A 13,124-nucleotide genomic window follows, 5' to 3' on the forward strand; every position below is an offset into this window, starting at 1 on the left:
CCAGCATGAGCTGTCATTTATTTTATTGATCACAGCCATTCTGAGAGGTGTAAGATGAAATCTCAAAAGTAGTTTTGATTTGGATTTTCCTGATGGGTCTCCTCTTTTGAGAATTAATTGTTTAGATCTGTACCCCATTTAAAATTTTTTTTTCATGTCCATTTTTTAAAGTTCTATATGTTTTGGGTATTAACCCTCTATTGGCTGTATTGTTGTGGAATGTTTGTACACTGTGTAAAGACATATTGCTATGATTGGTTTAAAAAAGAGCTGAATGGCCAATAGCTAGGCTGGAGGTACAGGTGAGATTTCTGGGCAGAGAGAGGAAGTAACAGGAGATACCAACACAGAGGGAGTTGGACATACAGAATGAAAGAAAGGTAAAAGGCCACATGGTAAAATGTAGATTAATATAAATGGGTTAATTTAAGTTATAAGACCTACTAAGAAACAAGCCTAAGCTATAGGCCGAGCTTTCATAATTAATAGTAAATCTCCGTGTCATTATTTGGGAGCTGGCTGGCGGGACAGAGAAAGACTCATTACAATATATAGTTAGTACAAATCTTTTCCCATTCTGTAACCTGTCATTTGTTCAAATGATAGTGTCCTTAGCCTTACAGAAGCTTTTCAATTTCATGAGTCCCCACTTGTTAATTTTGTTCTTGGTGCCTGTGCTAATGATGTTCTGTTCAGAAAGTCTTATCCTGTGCCAATGTATTCAAGACTATTCTCTAATTTCTCTTCTAGCCAATTCAGTTTATCTGGTCTTAAGTTGAGATCTTTGATCTATTTGGAGTTGAGTTTTGTGCAGGGTGATAAATATTGATCTATTTGTATTCTTCTGTGTATAGCCATCCAGTTTGACCAGCACTAGTTTTTGAAGATGGTATCTTTTTTCCAGGGTATATTTCTGTCTTCTTTATCAAAATCAGATGTCCAAAGGTGTATGAATTTATTTCTGGGTCTTCAATTCAATTGACTTCATCAACATGTCTGTTTCTTTGCCAGTACCATGTTGTTTTTATTACTGTAGCTCTGTTTTAAAATGTGAGAGGGGGGATGTTGATAATTCCAGCAGTTCTTTTATTATTCAGGATGGTCTTAGCTATCCTGGGCTTTCTGTGTTTCCTTTGAAGCTGAAAATTGTCCCTTTAAGTTCTGTGAAAAATTGTGTTGGAATTTTGATGGAGATTTCAGTGAATCTGTATATTGCTTTTGGTAGGGTGACCATTTTTTACTATATTAAGTCTACTGGTCCATGAGCTCTTTCCATTTTCTGATATCCTTTTTCAATTTCTTTCTTCAGTGTCTTAAAGAATTTATCATACAGGACTTTCTTTTGCTTGGTTAGAATTACCCCCAAGATATTATATATTTTTTCATGTTATTATGGAAGGTATTCCCCTGATTTCTTTCTCAGTATGTTTGTTAATTTTTGTATAGGAGAGCTACTGAGTTTGATGTATTAATTTTGTAACCAACTACTTTGCTGAAAGTATTTATCAGCTATAGGAGTTTCCTAGTGGAGTTTTTAGGTCATGTTGTATAATATCATCATTTGTAAATAAAGATATGTTGACTTCTTCCTTTCTATTTTATATCACCTTGGTCTCCTTCCATTGTTTTATTACTCTAGCAATAAAACTAGAACTTCAAGTACATAGTGTGGGGAGAGTGCACAACCTTGTCATATTCCGATTTTTAGTGGACATTTTTCAAGTTTATCTTTGTTGATGTTGGCTGTGGGCTGAGTATAAATTGCCTTTATTATGTTTAGATATGTCCCTTGTATCCCTCCTTTCTCCAGAACTTTATCATGAAGTGTTTCATTTTTTTCTTACACCTTTTCTGCACCTAATGAGATGGTCATTTAGTTTTTTTTTTCCTTTCAGTATTTTTATATCATGGGTTACATCTATCAATTTATGATCTTTTTAATATGTTCTTGGATTTGGTTTGCAAGTATTTTATTGAGAATTTTTACACCTGTGTTCATAAGGGAAATTGCTCTGTAATTATCTTTCTTTCTTGAGTCTTTATGTGGTTGCAGAATCAGGGTAACTATGGAGTCATAAAATAAATTGGGCAATGTCCACTCTGTAGAATTTTGTAGAATTCTTAGTATAGTCTTTGTATTTTGTATACTAAGTTGAGGAATATTGACTTTAATTCTTCTTTGAAAGTCTGGTGAATTCTTTACTAAAACCATCTGGCCCTGGGGTTTATTTTTGGTTGTGAAATTTTTAATTACTGCTTCTATTTCACTAGGAGGTATAGAACTGTTAAAATTGCTCATATAATCTTAATTTAACTTTGGTAAGTGGTATATATCAAGGAAATAGTGATTCTGTTTCCACTTGCAAGTCTTGAGCTATTTTATTCACTTCATTCGACTGTTTGTGATTCATAGATCTCCTTAATGGATTTATTCATAACTTCTTTAAGGGCATCTAACATATTCATAAAGGGTATTTTGAAGCTCTTGTCTTGTGCTTCAGTAATATTGCATTTCTTGGAGCCTACTTTAGGGTTGCTGTGCTCTAGTGGAGATATTGTATTGGCTATTATTTATTGTGTTTATTATATGCTGGAGTCTAGGCATATGTGTTCGGGAAGATTGTAATTCTTGGTGGTAATACCTAATCTTGTCTTTGTTGAGTGGGCATTTTGTTCTTTGGTTTCCATTGCCCTCTCTTGTTCTTAGGAGAATATGGTAGCTATGGTGTGCCTGGTAGGGAATATTTCTGGGATCCTGCTAGGTGTGGCCACTGGGGGTTTCAGGGAGAATGTGTTTCTAGGTATTGGGAGCTGACAAGAATGTGGATGGGCTAAAGGTCACAGGGTCCACAGGAGAGAAGAAAGCAGGGCTATTGGTAAAATTATTAAGACCACTCCACGTAGTTAAAAGGGAGGTTTATTTTGTGGGGTAGCTTACAAATGAAGGGATAGGTTGTAGGGTCTGGCAAAGGTATGGCGCAGTCCAGCGGTGTTCTCTCAAGAACTCTACTCGGTCTATCTCCAGCATCCAGGGTTCCAGAACCAAGAGAGACCTCTCCTCTCGATCCTGGGTCTTCAGCTTCCTCCCCTCAGCCCTGCCTTGTGGGCATGACCATTACCAAAGCCTCAATGGGGGTTGTTCTTCCAGGCCAAGGCTGGGATGGCTACCCACTACATCTCCCCCTTTTGTCTAAATAAGAAGGTTCTAACCTAATACAAGACTATATACAAAGAAATGGTTATCAAATATTGTCCAGGAGTAATGAGGGATAATGACCTAGATAAGTTGGAATTACAATAAGTGCAAACAATATCAAGCAAAAAACACATACTAAAGTCCAGGGAAGTCTAGATAGAGCGTGGGTAGGTGGGATGTTACAAAGATCATTCCAAAAGGTGTCCTATCCTAAAGAACCTGAGTCTAATACTTAATATATTCTATCTAAGATATTATATATGTATATATACTAAGTTGTAACTATAACTGTTAGTCTTTAATCTCATCAAAGACCTGAGAAGGAATATAATAATACCTGAGAAATGGGAGAAGGATGCAAGCAACTTTCGGGAGTCTTGCAAGAGTAGACAGAGACAGCTGGCAGCCTGGACAGTCACCTAATGTTTCTCAGCATCGTTGGTGTATTCAAATTGGCTACAAGGCTAGAGTATCTGACAGACCATTTTCCAAAGCAGGAATTTTGAAAGACCATCTTTCCCTGTCTTGGCAAAGTACAGTGGTCACTTTCCTTATGTCCCGCTTGTCCAGAAAGGACAGCATTCATACTGTCAGCACTTGAGGAAAGGGCAGTTCTTGGCCCAGTAGGCCATTTTGTGCCAAGAAGACAAACGTCCAAATGGAAATGTCTTAGAAGCCCAACATTCTCTCGGGATCAAATTGGTGCTGCCAGGAGCAATTGTGTCTCATGTCAACAGAATTCTGAGTTATTTAAATGCCATATTCTCTAGGTCCATGAAGTGTTTGAAGATTACCTGTCCATCTGACCTATGTATTTATAAGTCTGGATAACCTAACTAACATAATTATAGAGATGACAAGCATAGGTGACAATAAATCTATAAGTCTTATCTACCTAAACAACCTAAGGACTAAGGCTTCCTATAAATAAGGCAAACAGTCTGTAAGCAAATGTACAGTAAAAGGACAATGACTTTAAATTGTGATAATACATAAAATATCTTTAACAGAGGTAGGAATGTATAGTGCAATATGATAATAATCATAAATATATATCAGTATACAGAATATCATAAACAGAAGTAGAACATACATACAGTATGATAGATATAAATTTACATTTGTATCAATATAGAAATATTTTAAATAAGAGTAAAAATATGTGTACAATATAACAAACATAATTTTGTATTTGTATCAATATACAAATTATTTTCAATAGGAATATAAAAAGTTTATATTTGTATCAACATATAAGAATTCATAACAGTGCAAATTACAGTGCAAATTATCTAAGGCTGCTATTTTATTAAATTTGTTTATTAATGTATATGATAGTCTACCATAATATCTTATACCTACCCATTCCATTTCTTTTCCCTTTTTTTTTTGAGACATATTTTCTTTCCTTAAGGAGAGTACTGAGTTTAACAGTTTCTTCCACCCTGGAACCATTGTCCATAACCCTGAGAAATATGAAACCTTAGGGATAAGGGGCGTCGTTTTCTTAGAATTGCTTCCTGCTGTTTAGGGGGCGATGGTATCTCTGTTGGGTATTGTGATCAGATAGTTAAATCTCAGTTAGACTAACTGTAGATTCTGCAGCAACTCTCAGAGTAATGGGTAAGATTGTCTGAAATTCTGGCAAGAAGTGTAGTATAATGATGATTACCACTGAGACGGGACTAGCTGTTCCCTTTTTCGGGAATGGAACTGTGTAGGCAGCCCCTGGTTAAAGGGAACTTTGCAGGCGGGTTTAGGTACCCGCCAGCAGGGGAGGAGGCTGAGGGAGGGAGCCATCTAGGCCTTTGGAATTTGCCCCACGTGAGCGCCAGATATTGGTGAAATTATTAAGGCCACTCCACATAGTTAAAAGGGAGGTTTATTTTGTGGGGTAACTTACAAATGAAGGGATTGGTTGTAGGGTCTGCAAAGGTATGGCGCAGTGGCCGTGTTCTCTTGAGAACTCTGCTCAGTCTACCTCCAGCATCCAGGGTCCCGGAACCAAGAGAGGCCTCTCCTCTTGATCCTGGGTTTTCAGCTTCCTCCCTCAGCCCCGCCTTGTGGACATGACCATTACCAAAGCCTCAATGGGGATTGGAACTTCCAGACCAAGGCTGGGATGGCTACCCACTCCACAGGGTGTGCCTCCAGGATCTGAATAGTCCCCTGGGAATGGGGTACAGAAGGAGAAGAGGCCACAGCAGGTGGTCTGTACAGACCTGGTGAGGAGGCTGAGGAATGGATTTGGAAGGAAGGAGAGTGGCCAGGATAGCCAGTGGGTCCCAGGCAATGCATGAGGAAGCTGGTGTCTGAGACAAAGGGATGGGGTAGTAAAGAAGGATGTAGGGGAAGATCTATGTGATCTTCTGGAGATGGGGTCAGAGAGAGAGATGAGGCTGCAGCATGTGCTCTCTAGAGAGCTGGGAATGAAGCAAGGAGACGATAGTTGGAGGAGGGAAGGGAAGTGAGGCTCTCTTGCTCCTTTCACTGTAGCCTGCGGCAAGTGGCCACTAATCAGTATTAGCCTGTCTTACAATTTCCTCAACCAATAAAGTTAGTCTAAAACTCTCAATTTAGCCTGACATGGATTCTTAGGAGAAGGGCAAAGGCAGCTTATTTGCTGAAATAAGAATTAGTCCAGTTGCTAATATTTTTTCCCTTCTGAAATCCCTAGAGTTTGACCTTTGTAGTTCACATTCTTAGCACTACTGTCTTCCACATGCCTACTAAGGTCCATTAAGCGATAGTTAGAGATCAGCTACTTTCATAGTCCCCAAATCTTCCGCACTCCTCTAAAGAACAGCATGGTCAGGCCTGCCACAATAGCCTGTTTCTCGGTACTAACTTCTGTCTCGGTTGTTTTTCTATTACTGTGACAAAACACCATGACCAAAGCAACTTACAGAAAGAAGAGTTTATTAGGAACTAGCATTTTCAGAGGGTGAGTTCATGACCATCATGGCAGACACCATGGCAGCAGGCAGGCAGACCAACATGGCCCTGAGCACTACCTGAGAGCTTACATCCTCATCTGCAAAGCCCCCAACCCCTCCTCAGTGACACACCTCCAACAAGGCCACACTTCCTAATCCTTCCCAAACAGTTCCTCCAGTGGGAGACAAGCACTCCAATGCATGAGCCTATTGGAGCCACTGTCATTCAAACCACCACACACTGTGTATGTGGGTTTTCATTCAGTTCCAGGACTTTGAAAATTTTCCTTCTTGATTTCTGTAATGACCAATTCATGATTAAATATTGTGTTGATTTGCCATTTGTCAGTGGGTATCAGCTGTAGATAGTTTCTTCATTAGGTCTGGATCCTGCGTCCACTTCCCCTTCTCAATGCTGGGAACTTATTTGACTTGAACACATTCAGGCCCTATGAATGCTGCCCGTAGTCTCTGTGAGTTCACATGTGCATCACTCCTGTAGTGTTTGGAAGTCACTCTCCTTGGAGTCTCCATCACCTCTAACTCTTACAGTCTTCCTGCCTCCTCTTCCACATAGCTCCCTGACCCCTGAGGGGAAGGTTAGATGAGACATCCTATTTAGGACTGAGCACTCGAAAATCTCTTGCTCTTTTGCACATTGTCCGGTTGTGGATCTCTTTGTTAATTACCGTCTACTACAAGAAGAAACTTCTCTAATAATGGCTGAGCAAGGGTTGGACTTTACCTTTTTCCTGTGGTAGCGTATAGAGTACCTTCCAATACGTGAGCACTAGCCTAACATCTATTTTTATACCTTGATCTCTTAGTCCATTTTGTGCTTCAGGCTGGGGTGTATTAGACAATACCTCCCACAGAAGTCCTCTCTGAGATGCCCAAATTTGTCCTAACCTCCAAACAAGCACTCGAACAATGTCTGCCCCATCTTTAGTTTTTATGTAACTGTTTTTTATAAAAAGTACTTTCCTTAATGTTATCACAAGCTGTGAAGTAGATAGTGCATATGAAACTCAAAACTATGCTGATACCTCTAACATGTAGAAGGGAGGGAGAGTTGTTACTATTATTACAATAGTTGTTATTTACTATTTAGATTATTGTATAATGCTGGTTTTTATTCCTGTCTTGCTGGTCTTTTCCCCAATCCTAACAAAAGAAAATGTAAGATTGGAAGATTCTTCCCATAAATTCTGCTTTTACTATTTTTTCATATTTATTTATTGTACACGTATACCTGCACACATGTATCATGGCACGCAAGTAGCAATCAGAGGACAACTTGTAAAAGGCAGTTCTCTTCCTCTACTGTGTGAGTTCCAGGGGTCACACTTAGGTCATCAGGCTTGGCAGCAAGTAACCTTACTCACTGAGCTATCTTGCCAGTCCTTGCTTATGCTTTCTGTATGAAGGAGGGTTGCTAGAGTTGATAATATACAAATGTGCCATTGGCACTAGCTGCGCAGAGAGCTGGCTGTTCAGGTACCTGTGTGCCTCACTTGATAGCAAAACCCAGGGTCAGTCATAAAAACTGGCTTCCTAAGAACATCTACATTATGATGATGCAAATGAGTGAGGTCTGCACAAAAGCCCTTGCCAACTTGAACATTTATAAGTCAGGTGTAGATGGAGGCAATAAGGACAACTATTGGACTGTAAGCCAACATTCCAGATGACGTGTCCACCTTTTGGTTTCTTTTATGGTATTTGCAGCCTAAAATATGAATCACTGCTCAAATTGATGTTGTTCCCTGTTCAGCCTCTTTTCATCTTCCACATGTATGAATCTAATTCATTTATTTTCATTTATCTTTGTTTTTCTTGGTTGTTTTATTTTTATTTTTGTTTGCTTTGTTTGTTGAGACTGGGTCTCATTTTGTAGCCTTCTGCGTCCAGTTGTGAAGAACAGATGCTAGGGTTGCATGCTGTAGTTCCCTAAGGCGTGTACTCACATACTCAGCTATGTGATCTGATTTTTCCTTCCCTTCCTAGTTGTGGCTCTTTCTCTTAGTAGAAAGCATGCATGTTCTTCCTTGCATGTATGAGTAGAAGAATTGTTTTTAAATAGCACAGTAAAAGGTATAATTGTTTTCACTTCAAATTCTCACGTAGCTTATGGCATCCTTTTAAATACTCTAAGCAGCTGACAGTAACTTAGATTTGGAAGTATGTTTCAAGGCTCTTAATGTTGCCACAATAAAAGCATTTTTCCTACTATTGATGGTAATTTTTATTCATTTTAACTACAAAACTTTATTCTGGAAAAAGTACTCACGTAATTTGTATAATTTTGTATTCTTTCATCAAACTTTCCTAGTCTCCAGATTTGAGGTTATCCTATTTTTATTGTTTTCAAGGCTTTATTAACAATTTTTTCCCTCTATTTAAACTTCTTTTACCCATCCTTTGTTACTTAACCTTTTTTTCTTCAAGCTCATTGACAGATTTTTACAGGTAATCTGTACAGTACGAGTCTCAGATTGTGCCACATATAGTTGTTGACTGACAAGTATGATAATCAGTGAATCTTAGGAATCCTAAGATATTGAATGTCTTAATGCCACACCAAAATTAATAAGTAGAGGGTATATACATTTATTTCTTCCCTAGGTTAATCAGCTTCGGGGCATCCCTAAGCTCCTACAGCTGCTCAGAGTTCAGAACGAAGATGTCCAGCGGGCTGTGTGTGGAGCCTTGAGAAACTTGGTATTTGAAGACAATGACAACAAGCTGGAGGTGGCTGAACTGAGTGGAGTACCTCGCCTACTGCAGGTGCTGAAGCAGACCAGAGACTTGGAGACAAAAAAGCAAATAACAGGTATTCCCCTAACCAGTAAGAGCCCAGTGATGCAGAGACCAGCCAGGGGCTTTACGTCACATGTTTTTCTTAAATTTCCTGGAACAGGTGATGAATAGGATCATTGATCTACGCCACTTGGCCTATATCCAGAATCTGAACTCTTTTCTTCTGAAGGAGAAAATATTCTGAAGATTTTGCTCAATATTTTAAATTGGAAACTGTACACCTATGACTAAATGTTTTCAAAACAACTTTTTGACAAGGTTGACTATGTGAAAATTCTACTTAGCTTCACTCATAGCCAGCTTTGTGGTTTGAGAATGTGTGAGGATGTGATGTTCCCCCGGGTGTCTCAAAACATTCTAAAGGAAAATGGGAAGAAGCATGTCCGTCTAAGTGTTTATTCAACAGTCAGCATTCTGAATCTGTGAGAGGAGTGAAATGGATAGGTTCATGAATGTTCATTGTTCAAATTATTCAAAATGCTAAGAGCCATTTTTCGTATCTTTCTGTTACCTGGACACTGCTTGTTGCAGCCTCCATAGCTCCAATGATTTTGAAATGTAGTTATCACCAAAATCACTTTAGATTTTGAGATATTATGAGGTATTAAACCTCAGTTTTACTGTCAAAGAAACTGTGGCTCAAAGAATGAAGTTATCAAAAGGCTTTAAGAATTAATAATAGTACTTACCAGTGTTCTGGCAAATACTTGTTTTCTTACTATCAGGGCTTGAACCCAGGCCCTTGTTCATGCTTGACAAGCTTGCTGCTAAACAAATCTATTTTTTTTCTATAAAATTTACCAATATATCCTAATATATATATATATATATATATATATATATATATATATATAAACTCTGCTAGGCCCTTGCACATGCTGAGCTGGGGTTACCTAGCCCTTACTTTGATATATTAACAGTATAAAGTATATGAAGGGTAGCACCAAGCTGCCCTGCTGTCAACATGCTGTGTCCCATATGATTCCTCTCATGTCTGTCACTTACATAGGAATATCTGCAGAAATTAACAGTGATGCCTTTGTGCAGCCAACATTCAGAGCATACGTTTGGTGTTAGGCACTGAGCCTGGGGTTGGGGAATTATTTTGTTTTTCCATCTGTTCAAATAGAACATAAAGACTGTGATAAAAGACCACACTTATCTTTCAGAGCACAGCATTTTCTTCATGTAGCAATGAACCATAAGAAAATCAAGAATATTCTCCTCTTCATAGTCAGAAAAGACACTTGTTGTCTCACTGTGGGTCTTTAAAGAGATGTAAGGGTCTTAGTGGTATTTTGAAGGAGAATGATAGTTATTCTTGGCAAAGTAAACATGACTAGAAGGGAGGTGGGAGCAAGCTTCTGGTCATGACCAGCAATCCTGGAAATTAGTGACTGGGTTAGGATACGTAGTAGCAGGGAAAATTGGGAAAGGGAAGTTATTTTGAGAAAATAATCCATCAAACCATACTTCTCCTGTACAGATGATAGAAGGCTAAAGTCAAAGAGCATTCTGTGATGCTGTTGCCACAGAAACCATCCAGGCATTATGGGATATATGTACAGCTGATAAATGGAGTATAAGCCAGACCTCTACAGGAGGGCATTTAATTTATTAATTGAACTAAATTGATACTTTGGCATTTGCTACTAATTGTTCTAAGTTATTCTCTTTAGCTCTAGAACCACTAAATAAGTGGTTTCTAGGCCTTAGAAAGGAATTGTTGCTCTACCATAAACACATCTGCATAGTAAGACGCCTGTAGTGAGTCTTCCCTTTATTGGCCCTGCTCGTTTGTCTGTACCACTGGCACTTCTGATCCTTACTCTTCAGTCAAGATGGCAAGATTCCTTCAATGTAAAAATCTGTATTTTGCTATATAAAAGTTAAAGGAGATTTATTTAAATAGCTATATTTCCTCTGGTAGTGGGCAATATTAGTAAAACATGTGCTTTAGTAGCTGTAAGACCCTTCACTGCCTCTGCTAGTTTGTCAGTTATTTATATCATCACAGTTGGTCATAAATTTATGGATAGTGGAATTCTTATAGCCCTTATAATTGTTATGTATCAGATTATCACTGACCAGAATCTGGTTCCTTTTCTTTTGGGCTAAAATGAGAACCTATTGGTAGAAATCAGGTAGACCTACCTGACGGGGTAGGGGAGGAAAGAAAGGAAAAGAAAAAGAAAAAAATTTGAGAAAACTTAGGTTCTGTGAGTAAACTAACGAGAAGTTAAAATAGAGACAAATAAAAATTTAAACCCTAAATACTATGTTGCTGATTCAGTAGTCTAGCCAGTTAGTGATATCTGTTCTGAGTCATGAGGCTATACAGTAGCACTCATTAGATCATTGGTTTCCTGGTACCAAAATTTTGGGGGTTTTAAGGATGCGTGTTGTTTCCCTAGGTATGCCGAGTAGCCCTGACTGGCCTTGAACTTGCCTTGTTCTCTCAAGTGTCAGGATTATAAGCAAATGTACCTTATCCAGAAAGAATTTTTTTCTTTTTTCTTTTTTGTTTTTGTTTTTCGAGACAGGGTTTCTCTGTGTAGTCCTGGAACTCACTCTGTAGACCAGGCTGGCCTCAAACTCAGAGATCTCCCTGCCTCTGCCTCCCAAGTGCTGGAATTAAAAGCGTGTGCCACCACCACTGGGCTAGAAAATTTTTCTTAATTGTCCACACAAAAGCAAGGCTCTCATCCCAAAGCGGGTGGAGTTTTCTCTGAGCCAGATATGACTGACATGACCTGAATCCAGATATATATTACTCCAGATGTTCCAGTGTGATAATGATTTCATGAAATGTTGATAGTAACAGAACAAACCATAAATCAAGGTACTTGTTAAATACATTGGTGCAAACATCAGGTAGGTGGGTTAAAGCTAACTGAAGAAGTCTCTGGAAATCTTAGATACTACCTGATGACATTTTTAGTCTTTGAATTGGTAGAAACTGGAGTCTGTATATTCCAGAAGGATTTTAACTAAGCCTCAGGGATTTTAGGCCATACATAGTAGTTAATAACAGGCTACTAAAGGTACTAAAGATCACTCAACTTGGCTCCCAACTCACTGCCATCATTGAAATCTTAATCAGTCTCATAGACTGTATAATATAGATTTGGTTTCCACCCTGTCCCCGGAATTTACATTAAGAAATATGAATTTTTTTAATCCATTTTGAGATTCTGGTGTAATAAACACTAACGTAAGAATTAAAATCCTTCTCAACATTTCAGTAAGAAGTGGGCTAATTTTCTACTGACCCCAGTTATAAAGCTGGATCTTTTAAGTAGATCTTTCTGGTTTCTACAGAGTAGTCCCCCAAAGTTTCCCTCCTTAAAATTTCAGTTGGTAATTCTAGCTTTGCCTCCTATAATCACAGAGGGTGTTCTTCATCCCTTTAATTCAGCCTTTCTTAGGGTCTGTAACAAGCACCCCCATGTACAGTAGTAGCCCTAACATCTTTAAGTTTTGTGCGGAATAGTTACCCTATTTTTACTTGCTTGTTTACTGAGTTTGTGTGAGCATGTGCAGAAGGGTCTGTGCATAACTGTATCTCCAAAGAATACTCTTCTTGTGCCATGCCACCCAGAAATTTGGTGGCCATGACCTAGTTATACATTATCTTACATTAATTTTTTTAATTACACCAAAACTTCCTAAATTTATATACTTCTGTAAAAATAATGTAGCATGCTAAGCTAAAAAGAATATATATATTGACTGTTAAAGGAAAATTCCATTCCCTTTGTTTAAAGTAATCCTGTTTGGTTTTTATGTAAGCTGCACTATGAGTGCTTTGTGTGGTTCTTTGTAAAAAGAGGAAACTTCATTGTGTGTCAGATTTTTAAGCCACTGGCAGGCAGACAAGCTTGTTGGTTTGTTTGCTTATTTTGAACTCAAGGAAGTCCTGTCCGTCTGTCCCTCCCCCTCCTTCTCTCTTGCTTTCTCTCCTGTTTCTCTCCTCTTTTCTCTCATAGCTTAGTAACCAAACCTCAACCTCAGGCCTGCCTTTGCATTGTCTCCAGCGACCTTCTGAGTGTTATTCTCTCTGTCCCCTTCCAGGGCCTCTTAAGATGAAGTGAGAGGGATGAAGTCATTGTATTGCAGAACCCACGGCTGAGACACTGCTCCCGACTAACCCCAAACACTAGTTTGATCAG

At 38.6% G+C, this 13,124-nt stretch overlaps 1 protein-coding gene across 1 annotated transcript in view; it reads left to right on the top strand.

Annotated features, from left to right (window-relative positions):
* Positions 1–13,124, top strand: part of Pkp2 (plakophilin 2) — a 61,001-nt gene that overhangs the window by 18,884 nt on the left and 28,993 nt on the right. Inside the window, exon 5 of the mRNA XM_036197690.1 lies at positions 8,758–8,965. Within this exon, the coding sequence (XP_036053583.1) occupies positions 8,758–8,965 (208 nt within the window). The remainder of the gene's footprint in view (positions 1–8,757; positions 8,966–13,124) is intronic.

This window comes from Onychomys torridus, chromosome 8 (assembly GCF_903995425.1).
Source record: "Onychomys torridus chromosome 8, mOncTor1.1, whole genome shotgun sequence".
In the NCBI taxonomy this organism is placed as follows: Eukaryota; Metazoa; Chordata; class Mammalia; order Rodentia; family Cricetidae; genus Onychomys; species Onychomys torridus.